The following is a 22,624-nucleotide window of genomic DNA, read 5'->3' as shown; positions in this document are numbered from 1 at the left end:
CAGCTAGTGGACATTACCGTGCATTTGGTTGCTGAAGTCAAACTGTTCGTCATTCCTGTCTATGTTGTTTGGATCTGAAGAATAGGTGTTGATATTTTCTTCAAAGTACCAGGATTTGTTCTCATCAAAAATCATAAAGTGGAGTACACGGTGAACTATGCTGGCTTTGGTGTTTTTGCGACACACAATCAAAGGGCCTACCAGTCCGCTGTTAAGATCCTGAAGAGGCAAAGCAAGATTATCAGCTGTGCCCAAAACTAAAAATGTCCCCCAACCAGTGAAATGAGTAGAATAAAGGTTGAGTTCTAATGAGGTCAGATCGTGAGTTTGTAGTCATTGGGATTCTAAGTCTGCGACTAAGAAAATGTTTGACATGTTAAATCCTTGACTGAGGAAAAATGGTCATCTCACTCATTCGAGCTGAAGTCTGACGAGAACAACTAACTCCTGAGAGGGATTTTAGTCACATTCCTCAGTGGATTTAGCTCTATTTTTGAAATTTTAGTAATAAAAAACAAAAACCCAGAGCTTTGTTTTTAATTAGAATTTCTTGGCATTGGAGTTGGCGGGCAGCAAAGTCTAAAGGTCTCGGATCCTTGGCCATGCGACGCCTCTGCCCCCAGAGCTGCTTCCGGCTAGGAGCCTTGGTTTGTTTATACTCATTTTGGTTTGGGGTTGAGTGTCTGTGTAGATTCTTGTTCTAGGCAGAGAGCAGGCCAAAATAACTAAAAGTCTGGAGACGAGACTTTTGTTGTTGTTGTTAAGTGAAAATAAATTGAGCTTCAGCATTGATGGTTTTAAAAAGGTATATACATCTGTATATGTTTATTTCTCATTCATCAGAGACTTTTAACTCCATACTTTGTTTTCTGTAATCCAAATCTAACAAAGCAAAGAAGAGGATATGATTATATTTTCCAATTCACAGTGACATTTTAGAAAATACCATGAATCAAAGTAATCATAACGCAATGATCTTGCTCTTGGAGAAAGCAAACATCTGTTGAATTAAAAGCTGAGCAGGATTCAGGTCACTTAAATGAAAGATTACATAGAACTAAGATTTTTTAAAAACACAAATCAATCCCTTCTTTCTTTCATTATAATTTCCAAGAGGAGATAGGAAAAAAAGGATGACTTGATTTAACCTTTACCTTAACCACATCCCCGGTCGAGTAGTAAAACCAAGGTATGCACTCAAAGTCCTTTGAGGCAGGGCCAGCTCTTTCCGGAATCTGCCAAATATATGTTTGGATCTCTCCTAAAATTGACAAATACAGTGTATATATACAGAATCTTTTAAAGCCCATGTTTTTAGGGAGATAACAAGCAAACCCTGAAGCTATCCACGTTAGGTGACAGAGTCCTAGTTTCCACTTCTGGCTCTACCCCTCCTAGCTCTGTGGTCTCGGTCAACGTGTTTACAGTCTCTGAGCCTCTGTTTCCTCCTGCACATAAAATGGGAATTTAGAGATTAGACAAGATGGTCCAAATAAGGCATTCCTTGAGTCACAGGGTGAAGTTGATGTAACTCTCACTGTTGCCTCTTACCGTCTCAGGGTTACTGAATCAAAAAGCTTACAGTGATTTTGCCATTGAAAAATGTCAGTCATTACCTATTGAACTCATGTGTTCAACAAATATTTATTGTGGTGAAGATAATGCAGGCTTTGCAACACAACAGACTTGTTTGGAATTCCAGCTCTGAACCTTCTAGTTTATAGATCGCACAGGCCTCTTACCTGTTCCCAGACCATTGGCGTTAGCCCTATGGAATCTAAATCCTATACTCTTGCCTATTTCGGAGAAGTATTTTTGGACACCTCCTTCCACTCCTGCACCTTGCTGTATAATCCTGCGTCTCCCACTTCCAGAGGCTTAAATTAATTTTCCTAAGCATCTCCGCTAACTGATCCTATCCCCAACTTCCCTGCTTCCGAGTTTTTAACAACTTAGTACCAGCCCTCCCCTTCCCGCGCACCACACAGGGCCTGAGCACAGCAGGAACGCAGAAGTGTTTGTGGAATGTACGCAATGGAATCCTTCTCTGACTAATGAGAACAGAGTGCTGACTTGCAAACTCTCTTGGTAGGAGATTCATGTTGGCACTACCATGGGACTATCTTTTTTTTTTTTTTTAATCCAAAAGGAAATATTTCACCTGCCATCAAAATGTCTCTTTTATCCCTCTGCCCCACGCATCTTTCCTTTCTGAATTTGGCTCTTTCCTTGATACCCTTAATTCCCAGAACTACTTGTTTTGGTAGTCAACTACAGTAGACATTCAGGTTCCCCTTTAAGAATGAAGGAATCATTGCTCCACAGGCTGTCCGTCAGCTTCTGAGATAGCCTCGGTAGAAGAGAGCCACCTCACCCAGGCTTATATCCAATGACAGAGGCAGAGGCAGAAAGGCCCAGCTTTCTCACCCCAGCTCAGGGCAACTGAGGACCATCCTCTCTTCAGAACTTCTAGGGATGGCTGTGATTTCTACTGAGGCAGCATCTTTACGCAAGCTCTTCCTCCGCTCGATTCTGTGTCTTTGTCTTTCTCTCCATAGCCTTTGATCCCAAGAGCACTATCTGCCCACACATTTTCATTTCAGGGTCTGCTCCCTGGGCATATATTAAAAAGCATTTGTTTTGGGGGCACCTGGGTGGTTCAGTCAGTTAAGCATCTGCCTTCAGCTCAGGTCATGATCCCAGCATCCTGGGATCAAGCCCCACATGGGGTTCCCTGCTTGGTGGGGAGACTGCTTCTCCCTCAGCCTCCGCCTGCGCTTCCCCTGCTTGTGCTCTCTCTCTCTCTCAAATAAATAAATAAAATAAAAAATCACTTATTTTTGTCTGAGGTATATGGAATGCGTGCTGTATAATGGTGTTACCACAGAAATGTTAATACATGAGGTTCATGACTTCCTCTTAGTGTCTCTCTCTCCCTACGCCCTTCTTCACACACTGCATTGTACACTCAACTCTTACTTTCACACTTGAGTTGAAGAGTTGGAGGATAGTCTACTGTACTGGCAGCTAGTTGGGTGGAGAGATGGGAGGGAAGGTGGTTCTAGAAGAAATTGTATACACGGGGAATTTTGCTCATGGTACCCATCCCGGAAGCAAACTCAAGACTTGCATAAGGAACTTGCGCCCAAACTCCTTCTTTAGACCCTTTCTACTAGTCCACTGGTCTCTCCTGTCTAGAATTACGCCCATACTTAAGAAAAGATGACATTAGCACGGAGTCCTGCATAAAAGTTGTGAAGCTTTTTTCTCTTCCGAAGCAGTTACCTGGCTGTGTTAGAACTACAGTGGAATTGTTCGTTTTCACTCCATGAGCGTGGATCGAATATGGTCTTGAGGCTTTGTTTTTAAAGACAATTCGGATTTTTTGACCAGGAGTGAGAAATATTAAAGGACCTAGGGAATATAAAAAGGAAAATGTGTGGAAATTGTTATTTATTATAAATTATGAATCCTCTGTCCTCTTAAGTATTTATACAGCAACTTATTTTTATCCTTTTTCCTGAACATGCAGCCAAGTAAAACACACTTTTAACAAGTGGATCATTGATGATTTATGAAACACAGCATAGTTTTGGCCTGGAAAATTTAAGTTTTTAGAACATTTATTTTGAGTAGCATCAGTTAATGCCTATGAAAACACACAATTTAGAAATGAAATCTTTTATTTTCTTTCTTAGCCAGGCTTATCACTTAAACCTTTTATCCTTTTCCCTTTTCACCTTAGCGGAGAGTTAGCAGGAGCTGGAAGGCCTTTTTACTGACCAAAGATGATTCGTTTTCCCTCAAGACTGAAGACCCCTTCATTGTACTCTCTCTCCCTTCCATCCCAGGCCAAGAAGTGGAGGTAAAAACTTTATTTTAAATCTTCTTTCTATTTAGAATCAGTTATATCAGTGTCTATAAAAATTCTGAAACAGAGACAGTTTTGAGATGAATTAAGCAGTGAGGATTTCTTAAAACTTCCACTATAATTACTGAAATCAGAGCCCTGAATGTACCTACGGGACATGAGATGCTAGCTTGGGACATCCACTCTTTGTCCCCATGGCCATCCCACCTTCCCAAACAGTAGAGAACTGTTTTCCCTTTTCTGTAAGATTTTCTTTTAATAAATAAGAATGGAATCTAGAGGGTCATCTTGTGTTATTTATCTTGATTTATTCAGCCAGAATCCCAGCAAAAACTAACATCCTGCTGTAACTAAAGATAGGAGCCCACTCAACAACAAGTGGGAACTGGACAACACAGACCTCCTTCTGGGGGTCGCAAATAGACAAGCTTGAGAGGCTAATGAGGAGCCAAGAAGAGTATGAATTTCTCTAACAGCATGTAAATCCATCTTCTCAGGGTCCCACACCAGAAAATAGTTTCAATAGGGATCCCTGGGTGGCTCAGCCGCTTAAGTATCTGACTATTGGTTTCAGCTCAGGACATGATCTCAGGTGGTGAGATCAAGCCCCATGTTGGGCTCCTCATTCAGTGCAGCGTCTGCTTAAGATTCTCTCCCTCTCCCTCCCTTCTCTGATCCACCCCTGTGTGTGTGTGTGTGAGTGCAATCTCTCTCAAATACATAAATAAATAAAACCTTAAAAAGAGAAAGAAGAAAAGAGTCTCCAATAAACACAGAGTTATCAGGACCCAAATAAAATTTAAGCATAAATGCCATGTGACTTCTGGAAATACTATGCAACATACAGAAATGTCATTTGACATATGATAATATATGACAATTTGACATATGTCATTTGACATATGACCTCTGCAAACCCTGCCAGATTTAAGGAAATGTTACATATAGGTGCTTGGGGTGGCTTGTAGTTTTCCTAGCTGACTTGACAAGGGTAGAAGAAATGGCTGTAATTTTGCTCACTGTTAGACAAATGAAACTAAATATTAACACTTGAAATGTTTAAATTAAACACTTAAATTTAAACAAAAAGCTCCCCCTCCTCACTACCATAGGGCTTCTGGGCTTCATTTTAGTATCAGTGAAATGATCTCTAAATGCTACTTCTAAGGTCCCTCTAGAGTTCTTGAATTCTGCGGGAAAGGAGTCGGGTAATCTGAAACTGACCAGAGTAACTTTCTATCATCTCTTTTCCATGAAACAACACTTGAATCAGTTTCCTTTTCCCAGTAAAAGTGCCTATTGGCAAACAAATTAGAATTAACTTCATAGGCACTTTTCTGTCAAGGTGGAGGTGGACAATAACCTCAATGTGTGTTGAGAACTGTTATCTCAGAGATGGTTATCTCTGGTGGCTGAGGACAAGAAGAAAAACTTGAAGACCAGTCTGATTGTATATTAATACCTAGTATGTCCAGATGTTTTTCATCTTCATTTCTCTTTGTTTGATTCTTGAATGTGATATCATCATATTGACGGTATAGGACTTTCTTGTATTTGGACCCAAGAAACGTTCCAATTCTATCCAAATATATGTTCGTTTCACTTTAAGGAAATAAAAACAAACCAAAAAAACCACAAAGTTAGTTAATTCAATCGTTAAATTTGACAAATTTTCATATGGAAGAACTCCTTATTGAAACAACACAATTGATTAATGTCTATAGGTTTCTTTACCTCAAAAAGTAATTCTTCTTAAAAAAAAAATTCTCAGTACTGGCAAGATTGCTGGATATTCATTCTGTACTTTAAAACATGTTTTCCAGAGGAAATTTTAGTTTTGATACATGGATAAATAGCAAAAGTTAAAATCAGAGACAGAAATCGAGTTTTACAAAAAGAAAAACAAGGGTCTCCAATTTGAGGTTCCCAAAAGAAGACAGATTGACAGAGACAAAGGAAGACAAAAGGGAAATCTGACTGACGCCCAGTGTTAAATGTAGCTCGAGTGATGTTTAGGGCACCTCGGAGTGGTCAGGCGGGATGGTAGCACACTTCCGGAAGACTACATGAAAGGAGTGAAAAGAAAGACAGCGAGAAACAAAGCCCAGAAGTAAGTGAGGCAGATATTTAGAAATAATTGAAGTCATTTATGATCAAAGGTAAGATACATAGATAAACATTATATTTAGAACGTATCCTAACCACACAGGTGCCCCACACATATCATGCACACACACCTGTTCTGCACAAGCACACCACATACACATACCGTGGAAAACTCATACACAACACACAACAGGTGCACACATGAGTGAGACTGAAAAGAAAGGGCGGAGGACTCCACAGTGAACCCTTCTCGGCTAGAGATGGAAGCGACTGCCGTACTTCTGTCCTCGTAAATGCTGCAGTTGTTTCTCCCACGTCCTGCTAGGAGAATAATCCCATACAACTTCCTCCGCAGCGATATAAATGGTTTTCTCTTCCTCATACTGTGTTTCGTCAGGGTTTGGCTCCGCGCACTGCCTCACGTGGTACTGATGCTTCATGCCTCCGAGATAGTGCTCTGTTGTCATACAAACCACATCAAAAGTTCCTGGAGGTGAGTAAGAAAAGAATGCATAAAGCTTTACATTCGATTTCTTTTCTCTGTGAAGTCATCTAGAAGATACAAACCCCCAAATGGAATGCAGTAAGATTTATTATTTTTTTCATTAATTCAGCAGGTACTTATTCTTTATGCCAGGCTTATTTCTAGGCACTTGGGAAACATCGGTGAACAAAATGATTAAAAAAAAAATCCATGCCCTTAGGGTTCATATTGCCGGGTGGGGTGTTGCTGTAAACAGAGCAGGTAACATTTATGGATGTTGCAAGCTGGTAAGTGCTATGGATTGAAGAAAAAGGCAGACTGGTCTCAGGAGGACTGAAAATCCTGGGTGGGGTGTGGCAGGGCAGGGAACAATGACCGATATTTTATAGGACGATCAGGGAAGGCCTTGATGGGAGGGTGACACCTGGACAAAGATGAGAGGTGAGGGATGGATCAGGGGCAAGAGCAGTCCAGGCAGAGGAAACACGCAGCAAAATCCCCAAGCTGAGGGTCTGTTTGGTGTGTCTGCAGACCATTCCAGAGGCCCGTGTGTCTGGAGTGGAGTGAACAAGGGTGAGAGGAGACAAGCTTGGTGCGGGTTGGAGGGCTGGGTCCCAAGGGTTCTTGGGGACCACCGAAAGTCTGTGGCTCTGAAATGGGGAGTCATTGTGAGATTTTGAGCTGACGCGGGATAAGGACACCGGCAGCTGTGCTGAGAACAGACGGCAGTGGGCAAGTGTGGAAGGAAGGAGACCTGTTAGGACCATACGGAGTGATCCATGAGAGAAGGTGCGGCTTGGGTCCGAGCGGCGGATGTGGAGGGCAATCAGACTCACACTTCCAAATCCCCAAGCAAGGACCCACCACCACCAACAGCAAAAACTCCAGCCTGGTTCAGGCCATGAATTCCACCTGAATTCAGGTTTTCTTTCTCTGATTTTGGTAATTTTAGGGTCATCCCATGCCAATGCTGCTTCTGAAAGTGACCTTTACCATCCCCAACACACTTCCGTCTCATCTGTACCAGGTTCTGTTGTTGCTGTTACTTTTTGCAGAGGGTAGGATTCAGGAAGATGAACAAGAAACAAAACCTTCAGACTCAAGGATTTGGGAAGAAGTACTTGTTTAGAATGAGGTGGTGCCCATGGAGAACAGCTCTTGACCCATAGCAGGTATCTTCAGGGGTTTACTGTGGCTGATCTCGTTAAGGAAAGAGAGGAAGAAGGAAGCAATTTTTTTTCTTAAGTCCAGGAAAACATCTCCAGGGAAAAGGAGAGGAAGAAGTGGGGCAGGCAGGGCAGGAAATCCCTTGTCACGGAGTGAGTGCACAGGGCAGAGAGAATGAGTGTTGGAGAAGATTCCTTTTTTTTCCCTCCAAGTGTTCTTAATCACAGGTTCTGTTTGTTTGAAAAGTAAAATAGGAAATTTTTAAATGTAGAAAGTGTAATCGAATGAATCTACGCTATCACCAAGAGTTCAGATACCAATCCATGGCATTTACGGAGTGGCTAGCTTAATGGGTAGCCAGCATTTGATTGGTGTCAGTAGTTTTTGACCAAGATGAATGGATTTTTATTTTATTTACTTATTTTATTTTGGTGGAGGTGGAGCTGCAGGATAATGAAGGCACTAACATTGAACATCTAACATACGCCAGGCACTTTACTATGCCACATCTATCTCACCTGGTCCTTACTATTCCTTTTTGTGGATTGTAAATTACTTCAATCCCTATTTTACAAACGAGGGTCTCAGGTTTGGAGCAGAGGGGAGGCTCCTCTGATGCCCCCAACAATATTCTGATTTTAAAAATTTACCATCAGCAATTGACCTCACTGAAGTGAAAACTTTGCCCTAGAGAGCCAGGCCCTCAAGGAGTGGAGTAGAGAGAAGGCAAAAGCAGATGCAGGTCTGGGAAACAAACGGATGGAAGAGTAAGATGTAGAGAAGATCATAGAGTGAAAATGGGTTAAAATGCTTCAAAGCATCTTCATCGCTTTTAAGGAGCGTGGATTGATTTAGAGTCTGGAGCCCAGGAAGAGAAAACGGAGAGGGATGGAGGTGATTTTTGTGATTTAGGAAATGATACATTACTGTTCCTCTGAATTACGTGGAGCAGGGGAAAGGCTTTCTAAGCACTGTTTATATAGGTTCCTTTTTTCTATAAAAACAATATTCAGTGCATGTAAAGATACTGTTTTTCACAATTTGGATACATTTAAGCATGAAAGAGAAGACCTACTACTTACCTACGGAATCGGGTGTCATAAAAAGTGTCTGGGAGGTATGGGGAAACAAAGTTATGGTGTCGTCCCTTGATCCTAAGGAAGTGAAGGTATTTCCTGAGAAATATATCCCATGTAAGTCTTCTACTGATCCCACACTGAGAACATGCCATGAAACGTTGTCTCCTAAACACATATCCAGTCCAGGCAGATTTCCATACATGTATCCATTTATGGCTACAAGACATTGGTGACAAAGAAAAGAATATTTAATTCATTGATAATTACCATCTCTTCAAATTCACCAAAGGACTAATCAGAAGGCAGCTCAATCATGTAAGAATTTCAAGATTATCTGAGTTAACCCCTTCCTTTTAGATTTGAGAAAACTAATGCCAAAGAGGTAATTACTTATCTAGTGTCATTAAGCTGATATTTGGAACAGTTAAGATCAGAGTCCAGGTTTTTAGATTCTAGATCAGTCCTTTCTCCCTACACCTGCAGTCTTCAAAAACCCACCCACGCACCCACCAACCATCCAACCAACCAACCAACTAACTCAATAAACACTCCAGCCACCAAAGCCACTAATTTGGCAGTAAAAAAAAAAACATGATATTTCTATCTCACACTTAATAATAGCTAAAACAAGGGGCGCGCCTGGGTGGCTCAGTGGGTTAAGCCTCTGCCTTCGGCCCAGGTCATGATCTCAGGGTCCTGGGATCTAACCCCACATCGGGCTCTCTGTGGGGCAGGGAGCCTGCTTTCTCCTCTCTCCCTGCCTGCCTCTCTGCCTACTTGTGATCTCTCTCTCTCATTCTCTCAAATAAATAAATAAATAAAAAGATTAAAAAAAAATAAAAACAATAATAGTTAAAACAATATAGTACACCAATAAGGCATTGTTAAATATTTAGTAAATTGAATTTAACATAATCATCCTAGTAGATAATATTTTTGTTATGAAAGTTATCTTTAAAAGAAACATGAAATATATTAGCCAACCCTTGGGGAAAAATGTGTGTCTCTCTTAATCTGTAATTCTTTAGACTTAATGAAATTAAATAAGTGCTTAATGTAAATTTCATGTTCCCTTACAGTACATCCGATTGGACATTTGGAAGTCTGGATCATTTTTATCAACATTTTCAGGCTGTGTGGTAAATGTTTCGATATTTTCATCTAAGAGATAACTTTTATTTTCATCAAATATTGTGGCAAGCAGGTAAAACTCTTTGTCTTTTCCTTTCTGTGCATGAGAATAGAAAAAGAAATAGACATGAAATACATATACACATACATATACATATATGTATATGGACACACACACACACACACACACACACACACACACACACAATCTAGTCAAATAGTTACTCTGTTTACAGGATTTCCTATGCAAGGTGTTTTGTATACTTCTGGAAGATCCAGGCATGGATAAAGGCATGAATCCCAGTGAATAGATTTATCACAGAACTAAGAAGTTAGTAGAATTATCTACAGCTGTTTTCATATAAAGCTCTTATGCTGGGGACCCCCACAGCTGAACTTCATAAAACCAAACTGTATGATCATAGCTATTTGTACTGACTTTTCATAAGATGCTTTGTAGAAAGTGAGTTAAATAAAATGTTTTCAATTCTAGAAAGCCACATTTTTAACATTTATGAAGAAATTAAATATGTATACATATTTATATTTTTGAATAAATAGAAAGATTACATGTACTATGAAAATTATGAGATTATAATGTTTTCATTGTATGGATGCTTATTAACACAACATCTCATTTTAAAAAAATATACATTCAATTACACATATATTTATTTGGGGAGATTTATTAGGTTTTATTACCTTATAAATTATAAATGCAAAAAAGAAATCAGATATTAGCTTACTTGTGAGTAAAGAACAAGGGAAATTCATTCCTCAAACATTTATTGAGCACCAACTATGTGCCAGAGAAGGGCTGTGGTTGTTACAAAAAATTAATAAAACCTCGTGTATGGTTTCAAGGAACTTATGGTCTAGGGGACAGAAAGACCAATAAATATAATTGCATGGATACTTGCTCCAATAGAAATATACACAAGGAACTATGATAACTGGAAGAAACCACTATAGTTAGTGAATATTTTCCAAAAGGCAGGAAGGGACTTTGTCGGAGTTTTAAAAATGTTTCCCTTTTAGGGAGCAAAGCAGTGAGGCAAAGCAGTGAGGAAAGGCCATTCCTGATAGAAGAGGGCAAAATCAAAGAGATGTGTATTAGTCTTTCTTACTCAGAGACTAACAAGCTAATTCTGCAGTAGAATAAGAACTGAACGCACAGGGTGGCAGGGAAGGAGGCATGAATCTGGAGGGATGGACAAGGGTCTGGTGTGCTGAGCCGGCAAACTACAGAGTGTGGAGAGTGCTAGAGCTGGATTTGAAGGGAAGAGATATGGAGCTCTACCGAAACAGGGCAAAAGTGGAAACAGGAGTCAGGAGGTTAAAGGAATTCAGAGAGAGGGGATGGTACCTCTAAGAAGGCAGTGGTATAGGGATTCTGGTGACTAATGCTGGAGGTGAGAAAGGAGTTGTTGATCAAAGTCCTAGGCTGGGTGGTGTCATCAACAAAGAGACAGAGTGGAGGAGAGAGGGCCAAGTAGTGGTTGTCCAGAGGGAGATGAAGAGTTAAAGTAGTCAAGTGGAATTAGAGGTGCCTAGACCACGCTAGGGTAGGTGCTCATTGGGCAGAAGAAGAAGATACAGGTCCGGAGTTCAGAAAATGATAGAACTGAGAGAACGAGCACACAGAAGAAATCGAAACTGCAGATTGCCACATTGCTTTTCCTCTGCAGTTCTGTTCTGTGTCAGGGAACCTCTCACCAAGGCATATCTGGACATAGGTCCATGACTCACCTGTTTGCCATCTTCTCCAAGACTTCCACTTCTGCACACGAGAAGAGGCCCTACGAGGCCACTGTTGATGTCTTTTGGCAAATTTACTGAGGAATAGTATAACCAGGTCAGGCAGTTGGGGTCCGCGGAGGTAGGACCCACATCTCTCGGAACTTCCCATGTATAGACAAATGTCATGCCAGGATTTACATGTGAGGAAGGTGGAGGAGTACCTAGTAAGAAATAAATATTTGTAAAATAGGACCAAGGACCAGGAGTTCCTGGTCTAGGCTGTGAAATCTCTGAGAGCAAGAACCGTATCTTGCTCGCCTTGTAGCACCTCAGGTGACAGCTGAAAGGGGCTGAAGGAATTCCCGCCATACTGAAGACACGGAGCTGTTATGACTCGAAAAGTGGGCTGCACCATGATTTGAGGAGGAATTTTATTCTCTAGCTGACATTATATTGCAGTGTGGCTTGCTTGGGCCTCCCTCGAGTCTTATTTACCTCCTCCAGGTGCTCTGTAGGCCCCCTCGTTGCTTATGTTGTAACGTAGTCCATGAGGCTGAATGCTGAGGGGCAGGGAAGCCTTGTTATAAAAAGTGACCTTGATGATCTGTCCCACTTCTGCCTTAATAACAGGGCCTAGGAAGCAACAGAATTAGGAATTGTCCTCGGTTTTCAAAAACATGATTGTCAGGTGTTTTTACTTGAGTAAGTTTTTTCTAGGAACAAAGTAAAGAGATAATGCCATGAACAGGAAAGCATCTGACAGCAAGAGCGCTAGATGATTCACGGTCTTAGAAAGTCACTTTGGGCGACTATTAATTGGATGTACGGGGACAAAAAATTGGGTGAATCAGAATGTATTGTTTTCATAAAGTTATCAGATGACAGCTAGAATCTCTAAAACGGCATGAGATGTGAACACTATTCTGATTGCACAGAATATATGTCAATGGTATTTATAACCCTGCAGGGCTATGAAGAGAATTTTACCAAGGATTCCGAGGTGTTCTTCTCTTGCCTTCGGTATTTGGAAGGAAGCATCTGTGTATTCACGGTAAACTAGCTTTTTGTAAGATCCTCCAATTCTGGTTGCGCTTTGTTCAAAATATAGCTGGGATTCACTGTGCAGAGAAAGTAGATACACAAAGAACTTTTAAATCAACAGTGATCATGTGAAAAGAAAGCAAGATTTTACATACATATGTTTTAAATTACTTGTAATTTATAAAAGCAATGCATGTTCATTGTAGAAAATTTGAAAAATAAGGGGAAAACTGACCCCCCCAAATTAAAATCTTCATAGTCCTGCTATCTGCATATAACCACTGTCAACATTTTCCATGGATTTCTTCTCAGTCTTTTATCTATGTATATGTATATGAGTATCTATGTCTGTCTACTTGGTGGTTTATCCACACACTTTTGTCTGGAACAAAAAAAAAATTTTTTTTTTTCCAGCCAGGTAGTTAACAAATAACAAACATCATTTCTAAAACGACTATGTGCTGAATGTTAGAAGAGTAAGATAAGAGATTCTTCTTTTTGTCTTATTATAATAAAATTAAATAGGTTCCCCTGAAAAAAGGTGTTTCCTAGCAGTGAAGTGACTTGTCATGCTAACACATCATAGAATTTCATAGCCAGGACAATCAAGCAAACTGAAAAAACATCTATTAATTCATACTTTAGACAATATAAAATGAGAGTTGGGCTTAACTCTGAATCTAAGTTTTGCTCTAAGTCCAGATATCCTTCATATAAAATTTCCACCTCACAGATTGAATAATTTATTGATGAGCTGATGTAAGAAGAGAAAATATTCACTTGGTATAACATTCTTAGTTTTTACAAATTTTCTGTGAGAAAATTAGAGAAAAATAATTACCATGGGAAACACCGCTTGATGGTTTTAAAACTTGATATTTTCTGACATGTAACTTTCATTCAGTAGACCAGAAGGATTAAAATTCCTTTGATTTGTAATCTTTGTAATCTTTGAGTTGGTAAATATAATTATAGCAGTTGGACTACCAGAAAGACTTTTTGTGTACTTTTTTTTGGTAAAGATTTTATTTATTTATTTGAGAGAGAGAACAAGAATGAAAAAGAGAGAGCATGAGAGGGGAGAGGTCAGAGGGAGGGCTTCCTGACGAGCAGGGAGCCTGATGTGGAACTCGATTCTAGAACTCTGGGATCAGGACCTGAGCCGAAGGCAGTTGCTTAATCAACTGAGCCACCCAGGCACCCCTTTTTGTGTACTTTTAAACGCTGGTGCCATGGGTAGTGTATTTTGGTCATAGTTTTTGGTCATTAAAATAGGAACTGGTAATATATTCTTAGGTGTTGTTGGAATAAAAATATTTATAAAACATGATTTAAGAATGTCATAGGAAATAAAAAAGTAATAAAAAATGTCTTGGACAATTATTTAATTTTGCCTTCAGATCTTGGCAGGAAGGTATAAATTATACATGAAGAATGTTTCTGAATTTTTGTAAAATTGTGTTATTGATAACATATCCACTGTGTCTCATAATTATATATAATAAACCTATTTTGAAGTTTAGTGCTAGGAACAAACATGAGCAGTATGTTTTATTTTGCACTGGCTGCCAAGCATTTAGAGAAAAATTTTGTGTGGTAGTGATCCTTTGATTCAATATTTTCTAATTATTGATATAATTATTTTTTCTACTTTTGTTTTATCAGTATATTTTTATGACAAGATGCCTAAATCCTTTTTAAGAGTAGCTCATTATGAAAAAGTTCGATTATCTTTATTTAACCACAAATACTTTTTTTTTAAGATTTTATTTATTTATCTCACAGACAGAGAGAGATCACAAGTAGGCGGAGAGGCAGGCAGAGAGAGGAGGAAGCAGGCTCCCTGCCGAGCAGAGAGCCCAATGTGGGGTTTGACCCCAGGACCCTGGGATCATGACCAGAGCCTAAGGCAGAGGCTTTAACCCACTGAGCCACCCAGGCGCCCCAACCACGAATACTTTTAATCACCAAATTATTACCTTCCAGATGCTGTTAAATTTTTTTTAGTGAAGGAATCTACACCAGAGGGAGCATAGTTCCAAACAATTTTTTCAGCAGCAATGTAGTAATGTATAACACGTGTCGCAGGAACGTCTGTTGAAGGTTTTTGGCAATTCCTTACATTGAAAAAGGCCTGCATACTAACTGAAAAACAGTAAACCCAAGCAGAGAACATTACTACAACATTTTTCTTATTTCGTATGTATTTTATGTTTTAGCCATTAGTATTGCAACTTCTCCTTTTCAGAGAAATTTGAAGCATTTTACTTACGGAATCTGTGTAAAAACCTAAAATGTATGAGACAAATACATAAAACAGGATGCAAAGATGAATGTTAGAGGAACATATATTACGGGAGAACAATCACCACTGTTGGACTGGTCCCTAGATGAAGATGGTGTCTCTACCGAGAAGAATTTGAGAGTTTATTTGGCCAAAAACATCTTTCCTCAGGTGAATGAAATTACTACTGTGAGTCACTAATGAATTAGCTGAGTTATTATATTAACTGGAAGGCAGGCAGGAAGAAAATCAAGGCAGGTGTCTTTCCATGAGGACACTAGTCCTGTGCTTTGATTTCGGAGTACTGTTGGCGGGAGTGTGAATTAGGACAGACATTTTGGAAGGCAATCTGGCAGCATTTGTTAAAACATAAAAAGATGCAAATAAAAAGATGTTAACTATAACATTGTTAATAAGCAAAAAACGTGGAAGCAATTTAAATGCCAATCAGCAGGCAAATGGATAAATAACTTAGGATACATTCCCAATGTGGAAAACTATACAACAGTGTCAAAGAGTAAGGTAGATGTATGGGGAATGTCAGGGAAAAGATTCCAAAACATGGATGAGTGAAGAAAGCAAGAGCAGAAAATTACATGCAGTATGATCTACTTATGTTAAACAAAACACAAAATATAGCAATGTGTTTTTTGTTTCTACATTTTCATATATATTGTGTGAGAATGCATAGTATTCACACCCAGTGTTTACTCTCTGGGGAAGAATGAAGACGGCAGTGGTGGGAGGGTTGGACTAATGGCGTGTTCTTAAACCAGCTCTCTAAAGACAAGAAACACAATATTTGATTTATTTTGTTAATTTTTGTGGTTTAAACACTGCCACTCTGACCAATTTGAGGTTACCAAGAGTTTACCAGCTAGCTGACTTAATTCTCCCCCCTCTTGAGCAGGTATGAGCTGGTATGAGCTGGCTCCCATACATCACATTAGATTTTCACTTTTTCTGCCTACTGCCTCCACCCAATCCTTCCCCCAACCTCATTCCTTCCTCTTTGCATCCTTCCTTTCTTTCCAGCCAAAGTCTATTCATGTATTCTTGTAATTACTTAAAAAATCAAATAAAATTTTAAATAAATTTTAAATTAAAAAATTTTAATACACATTTTAAAAAGAGTGGAAGTAAATTTTGAAAACCACATCCCACTCTAGGACACGACACAGGAGAAAGCTATGGAGTCAATCAAATCAGCCAAGGAACCTCAGAAGCTTCTCAGTGGTGCCTAGGGCTGACCCTATCCTTTCCACAGAGCTGAGGGCCAGATCAGGCTTGAAGGCACCATCTGCAAAGTCAGTAAATAGGGAGAGTGGGACTGAGTGTACACTGTCACCTGAAAATGATCTTCCTTTCTAAGTGAGAAACTTTTTACCATTAAATTCAGTCCTCGAGTTGCAGTAGCAGTGAGTGGTTCTCCTTTTCCCCTAGAGCCCTTGAGGGCCCCAGCACATAGGAAATCCTGATAAATACTTGCTGTGTAGTTATTTCAGTGACTAGAGGAAGCATGATTCTAGCCAACATATGGGACGTGGAAGACAGATTTGATCACAGAAGTAAACCCCAATTTTGTACAAAACAAGAAAAGTTACATTCTTCAGTTCTAATAATCATGTTTTTTGATTAAAAGGTACGAGAAAACATTTGCATTGTTGTAGGTAGAGTTTGGCCATATTTAAGTATAGAAAAGATTAATGACTTCATAACTGGCCATCGTATGATTCATTAGAGGGTGTGATTAAAGAAGGAAATAAATGGAAATACAGAGGTTTCCTGAGTTCTGGGTTAGGAACATTTAGTCCCACAATATTCCTGGCAATTCTTCTTATAAGGTTTTGGACAAGTGTTTTAACCTCTTAAAACTTGATTCCTCAACTAAAAAACAAACAGTAATAGTCCTTACTCTGCCATTCAGGCTTTTTATAGGTTCGCTGGTTAATAAATATAAAAGTTTTTTGTACAAACAAAACAAAACACCCCTATATACCTAGAAATGTTCATTATTGTGGAGTTAATTGTCAGAGACCTGGGTTCCAATTCTGATCTTGTCAATACCTTCCCAAAAGGCAATCCCATCACCTCCTTTGAAATCAGTTTCTCCATTTGGAAGAGAAGGCACCTGTGAGGGGTTGCAACCTTGAAAGTTCTCTGACCCTGTATTATGCAAAGGTCACAAATCCCTACCGTGTATCTGACATCCCAGCTGCCACTCTCCAGGGCCCTTGGCCACCATGAAGGCATCTTCCAGCGAGGCAGGGAAGACCGTAATGGTGTCCTTTCTGTGATTCCGAGATATCAGAGTCTGTCCATGCAGGTAGATGGGGTGTATGTCCGATGCACCACCCATGCCCACAAAATACCACCTGACCTTGTCCTCAGCACACATGGTGAGATTGGGCAGATTTCCATACATGTATCCGTTTATTGCTGAAAACAAATGTATGTTTTATTTTATTTATTTATCTTTTAAGGAAACCCTACCCCCAACACAGGGGTTGAACCCATGACCCCGACAGCAAGAGTTGCATGCCATGCTGACTGAGCCAAGAAAACAAACATGCACTGATCTCTCACACATGGTAGATGAGGGCCATATGCTATACATTCTGTGCATTTCCTCACTACACAAACCTCACAGTGTCCACTTTATTCTCAAGCAGATTCTAACATGGGATTTGATTGGTGTTTCACACACAAAAAAGCCATAAATATTGTATATAATTAGAAGTGTCTGGAGCACAAAGAATTAGGTAAGAGGAGGAAAGCTGAGCTGAAGAGCAGGGGTCAGTGACGAGGGGAAAAGAATAAAAAGAAGCCCAGTCCCGGAAAGAAGAAAACAAGAATGCGTGACTGAGAGAATGATCGTATCTCTCATGAAAAATTTTATGTAGAAACACGTTCTTTTTTTTTTTTTTTTGGAAGCACATTTTCATAAAATACCTGGTCAGTTATGTTTTTGTTCTTCCATAATGTTTTATTACCTTAAAATGATATCTCTCCTGTTTTTACCATCTACTTTGGATCAAGATCAGACTTTAGAAAACCTATGCATTTCCCTAACTTCACATGTTTTGAAACTTTGCCAACCAGCAAGATTTACTGCATGCCTTGCACATCAGCCAGCGTACTTTGAGTGAAAAACCGGAAAATGTAAACTCAAGCACACAAACTTGAAGAGAAGGAAATTAGTAACTAGAATCACTGCAGTTAGAATTATAGCATATGGTGGATAAGAAAGCTTTCTTTAATCTTACAGGGCATCAGATTGCTCTCCTGGAAGTCAGAATCGCTAGCGTTAACTTTGCCGGGTTCAGTATATGTATTAATATTGTCATCTATATACCAGCTTTTGTTTTCATCAGTTATGGAAAACATCAAAACATAAGACCTGTCGATGTCTTTTTCGGTGTCTCCATCCAGGGTGCCTGAAACATAAAGAACAACAAAACTTGTTCTTTGCAATAATTATTTTTTGCCATAAAATAAACTGGGAATTCTCACTGATTCCGCCTAATCTTGCAACCTACAGACAGAACTCTAAGGAACAAAGCATGCAAGGAACAAGCAGACAGCCTCTCATCTTCCTACTTCCTTCGACCCTGCTGATTCAACACTTCTCCGTTGGAGAAAGGGGTCAGTCATTTTGTGAAAAGGTGTCTCAAGTGAAGTTTGCTGGGTTTGACTACCATCTAGTGACCACTCTGCATCACTGGCCTTGAACCGAGGCATTGGGCTCACCACCGCCATCTAGTGCTCGGAGTCTGAGCGGGCAATTTTCTTTACTCAAGAATCAAGGTCAACGGAGGAAAGGGGAGCTCATTTGGTAGAAAAATTCCGCTAGAGAGCAGGGGAGAGCCCGCTTATTCTGGTTCTGTTGCTACAATGAGATTTTAAAAATATGTTACCTCTTTTGCAAGTCAGAATTGGTCCAACAAGACCCGAAGGCACGTCTCTTGGAGTGTCTACATGGGAGTGGTAAATCCTTGTCACACAGTTACTGTCATTGGGGCCAGGCCCCTGCTTTTCTTCTACATACCACTTGTAAGTATATTGTGCCCCTGGTTGCAGACGGTCATCTTCCTTTTGCTGGCTCGTAGTATTATCAGGATAGAGAGCACCTAGAAAACATAATCCACACTGTGGTCACAGTAACCATTGGGCAGCACTATTTTGAATGCGACTCATGTTTTCTCAAGTAAGCCATAAATGTAGGTTAATTTCTAGTTTTGGAATCAATCGTGCATTTCTCCCCTCCTCTTTCCTGCTTCCTGTCTCTTCTTCCTCAGCTGGCTTCCACTTGAACACCCAGCTCGTCTAGTTTCTAGACTAAACTAGAATGAGATAGTATTACTGCAGATTATTATTACCATTATTGATGGATTCCAAAAATATTTACTGTGTATCTACTATATGCCTAGACCTCAGATACAGAAATCTAGGCTCCCGAGAGGCCTTCCATATTTTCTTCAGACTTGGAGCATCAAGAGGGCATCCATGAGACATCAAAAGGCATCCATGTGTCCTCCAAGTAGATCACTGGAGCCCAAGAGTGGCCCTCCCTTAGCTTAAATTACCCTAAGCTATTACCCCAGTTCTGAATCTGAGGCCTTTGTCTTCTTTCTTTCTTCTTTTCCTAGGATTTTTGCCTCAGATCTTTATCTCTTGAGTCCGGAGTCCTCATAACTATGAATAAATGTCCTACATTCAATAGAAGATTTTGAAGCATGGCCAACATCTCATATTTGCCCATCTTCCAGCAAACACCCCCTCCCCACTCTATGGTGAACATAAAACCTTATTTGTTGGCTTTTTTCTTCCCTTCCTTTTTCGAACACCACTAGGCAGTTGTGAGTATAGATGTGTAGGAGCAAGATACTGTCTGGGAAATAATAATTTTTTAAAAGATTTTATTTACTTATTTGACACGGAGAGACACACTGAGAGAGAGGGAACACAGGCAGAGGGAGTGGGAGGGGAAGAGGCAGGCTTCCCCCAGAGCAGGGAGCTCAATGTGAGGCTCAATCCCAGGACCCTGGGATCATGAACTGAGTCGAAGGCAGATGTTCAACAATTGAGCCACTCAGGCAGTTGTTATGGGCAGCACTATTCCCAATAATAATTCTTCTTGTTAGTGTTTTTTTTCAAGAGGCTAATCCTCATCCATTAGGAAATGAAAGGAGGTGGGGGTAGAATAGTACTTCTGCCAACCTAACATTTGCTCATGAGTATCTCCTACCTAAATAAATAAATATAAATGAATGTGACCCATGTTTTCTCTATTACATCATGAATGTACATTAGTTTGTGTTATTATTATTATTACTGTGAGTGAAAAGTGTGTTTTCTTTCCTAAGAATTGCACAAGGGTGGGGATTTAAGATGAGATATTGAAAAAAGACTGTTTGGATATAAACAGTCTACATCCACCCCAAACTACTCCCAGTTGGTAATTACCCAGCTTTCTCTGAGGTCTTGGGCTCATACTTCCCATAAGCAACAACTCAGAAATGTAAGGAAAAAGGATTCACTTACCTTCATCTTCTTTAGAGTAGGTGAGTCCATGAGGATGGAAACTATACATTCTTGAAGCAAAATTTTTTACGTGAACATAAACCATGTCTCCAGTCTCTGCCTTAATTATCGGCCCTAAAAATCCCAACCAAGATGGTTTTCCAATGATTGTTTGGAATGTGTCATCAGCATACTGAAAATACAAAGCCTTCTTATAAACAGATCCTATCCTGTCTTGTCTCTGTTGCAGATTTTTATGGGACTCAAACTCTCTGTTAAAAAAAAAAAAAAGAAAAGAAAAAGAGAGAACTTTAGTAAAGTTTGAGAGGAAAGAAAAAAAAGTTAAGTCAATTGAAACTAGAAGAAGCCTTACAGCCTGATTTCGAAGGACAAAACTCAGACACCGGAGAAAATGTGAAGGGAATCAAAAAAGGAGGTATAGACAAGGAGAGCGTTGGAGTCTGTGACGAAGGGATTAAATACAGGTGTAGCAAGTAATATATGTGGCATTTTGGGTTACAAGACTTACCAAACTCTTCATACTTAGCCACGAAAAGGGCTTCTAACCCTACGTGACGGTCTCTTTAGATCTTAAGCATTACATCGATCTGGATGACTTAGAATTATTTATCCATTTAAATGGATTTGTGCATTTGCTGGTAGACTTAGGGTCCTTTTGGCCAACAAACACGGCAAATCCAAACCCCCATGCATAACCACTAGCTCTCTCCCTCCTAATTACTTGAAAAGAGAAATCAAGAACACAGTTACAATTTTAGAATCTCTGCCATACCTTCCATATCGGAAGGAAAAGTGTTGTTTTCTGTCTTGAGTGCCACACAAACAAAACTGATGATAAACACAGAATTAGAGATGATCCTTGAAATACTGTGCCATGTTGGCAAGAGTGGCAACAATTATAAGCAGGAATAAATTCTGATTTCTATCAATATCCGTCTTCCATGCCATACTTACAAAAAAACAAAGGAAGCAGTTTTAATACCAAATGTGCCCTTAAAGGGTCAATGGTTGGAAATTCAATACCATTTTATCAGTGAATAACAATTACCAACTTTTGTTTCTGATAGTAACTTTTTCATGGCAAAGGTATTACTTACTGATCTTCTGAAAAAGGCTTCCCATTGAGCACATTTTTACCAGTAGGAGCATAGTTCCAAGTGGTTTCTTTAATGCCTATGTTGTAGTGCCTATCTTTTGCCCAACCTGGAGAAGTAACAAAACCCAGAAAGATTAATGGTAAAAGGGCCTTCATTTTCAAATCCTAAGCCTGGAGGCTCTAAGTGAATGATGCCTGTCTTTCTTTTATAATCCAGGCTTCTTCCTTTATTTGTGTCAATTTGTATAAGTCAGAATTGCGTAAGAGCCCATCATGTGTTTCATCACACATATGTCACTTCCATTCCAAATGCATCTAGTTTTCATTTCAGGCCGAGGGAAATGTTGCACAATCCACAGAGAATATTATGCTTGACCAGCTTAGAGCTTGCTTGAATTATTGGGTAGATGGGCTACCAGATCACCCATCATCCTCCGACAATTATTAGCTATCCCTAGGTTATAGGAATCATCTCCAGTTTATTCTCCAGCCTCCACATTCTCCCAGATTCTTCATTATATGTTAATTTTAGTAATTTCTTACTCTAGATGTTAATTTAAATTCCTTGTCATTAAATACTGTAAGTTATTCTCAAATTTCTTGAAATTTAAGACTACCCACAATGCAACCCTCAATCTGATATTCCAAGGTCATCTCCATAATTCACATACAGGACCCCTTCCCCCTGGGAAGTTGACTTATTAGGGACAGAGCTTATCCAAATTGTCCCCATTTTCAAGCCTCCTGGAACTTTACCTCTTCAGTGAAGGCCTCCCTGATTAAATCAGCCTATAGACCCCTCTCTCTTTCTAAATTCAGCAGGCTGTGTCCAGATCTGGCAATTAACCACACAGTTTGGTACTGGTGTTTAAAATTTTCATGTATTTTCTCTACCCATCCTTAGATTATAAATCCTAGAGATTACTTCTTTTTATTTTGTGTATCTTCTAGAAATGTCAAGGAATAAATGTTAAAATTTTTTGGAACAAATAGAGTCCCTTGGCTATAGTTATAGAAAGGGAAGGAACAGGAGTCTTTTGTCACTGATTTGTATCTCATTACATATTTGGATATCTATTAC

General features: G+C 39.6%; 1 protein-coding gene across 1 annotated transcript in view; it reads right to left on the bottom strand.

The window, feature by feature from the left end:
• LOC123940546 (ceruloplasmin-like) overlaps nucleotides 1-21,699 on the bottom strand; it is a 30,842-nt gene extending 9,143 nt beyond the window's left edge. Inside the window, exons 1-16 of the mRNA XM_046003438.1 lie at nucleotides 21,545-21,699; nucleotides 20,448-20,698; nucleotides 18,821-19,033; nucleotides 18,170-18,340; nucleotides 17,100-17,342; nucleotides 14,599-14,764; nucleotides 12,566-12,696; nucleotides 12,074-12,211; nucleotides 11,588-11,799; nucleotides 9,785-9,935; nucleotides 8,711-8,923; nucleotides 6,257-6,464; nucleotides 5,334-5,473; nucleotides 3,286-3,414; nucleotides 1,155-1,261; nucleotides 18-219 (exon numbers count right to left, since the gene is read on the bottom strand). Of these exons, the coding sequence (XP_045859394.1) occupies nucleotides 18-219; nucleotides 1,155-1,261; nucleotides 3,286-3,414; nucleotides 5,334-5,473; nucleotides 6,257-6,464; nucleotides 8,711-8,923; nucleotides 9,785-9,935; nucleotides 11,588-11,799; nucleotides 12,074-12,211; nucleotides 12,566-12,696; nucleotides 14,599-14,764; nucleotides 17,100-17,342; nucleotides 18,170-18,340; nucleotides 18,821-19,033; nucleotides 20,448-20,698; nucleotides 21,545-21,699 (2,830 nt within the window). The remainder of the gene's footprint in view (nucleotides 1-17; nucleotides 220-1,154; nucleotides 1,262-3,285; nucleotides 3,415-5,333; nucleotides 5,474-6,256; nucleotides 6,465-8,710; nucleotides 8,924-9,784; nucleotides 9,936-11,587; nucleotides 11,800-12,073; nucleotides 12,212-12,565; nucleotides 12,697-14,598; nucleotides 14,765-17,099; nucleotides 17,343-18,169; nucleotides 18,341-18,820; nucleotides 19,034-20,447; nucleotides 20,699-21,544) is intronic.
• Nucleotides 21,700-22,624: the final 925 nt, after the last annotated feature.

Source organism: Meles meles, chromosome 4 (assembly GCF_922984935.1).
Source record: "Meles meles chromosome 4, mMelMel3.1 paternal haplotype, whole genome shotgun sequence".
Classification (NCBI taxonomy): domain Eukaryota; kingdom Metazoa; phylum Chordata; class Mammalia; order Carnivora; family Mustelidae; genus Meles; species Meles meles.
This window is presented reverse-complemented; position numbering and strand designations above follow the sequence as displayed.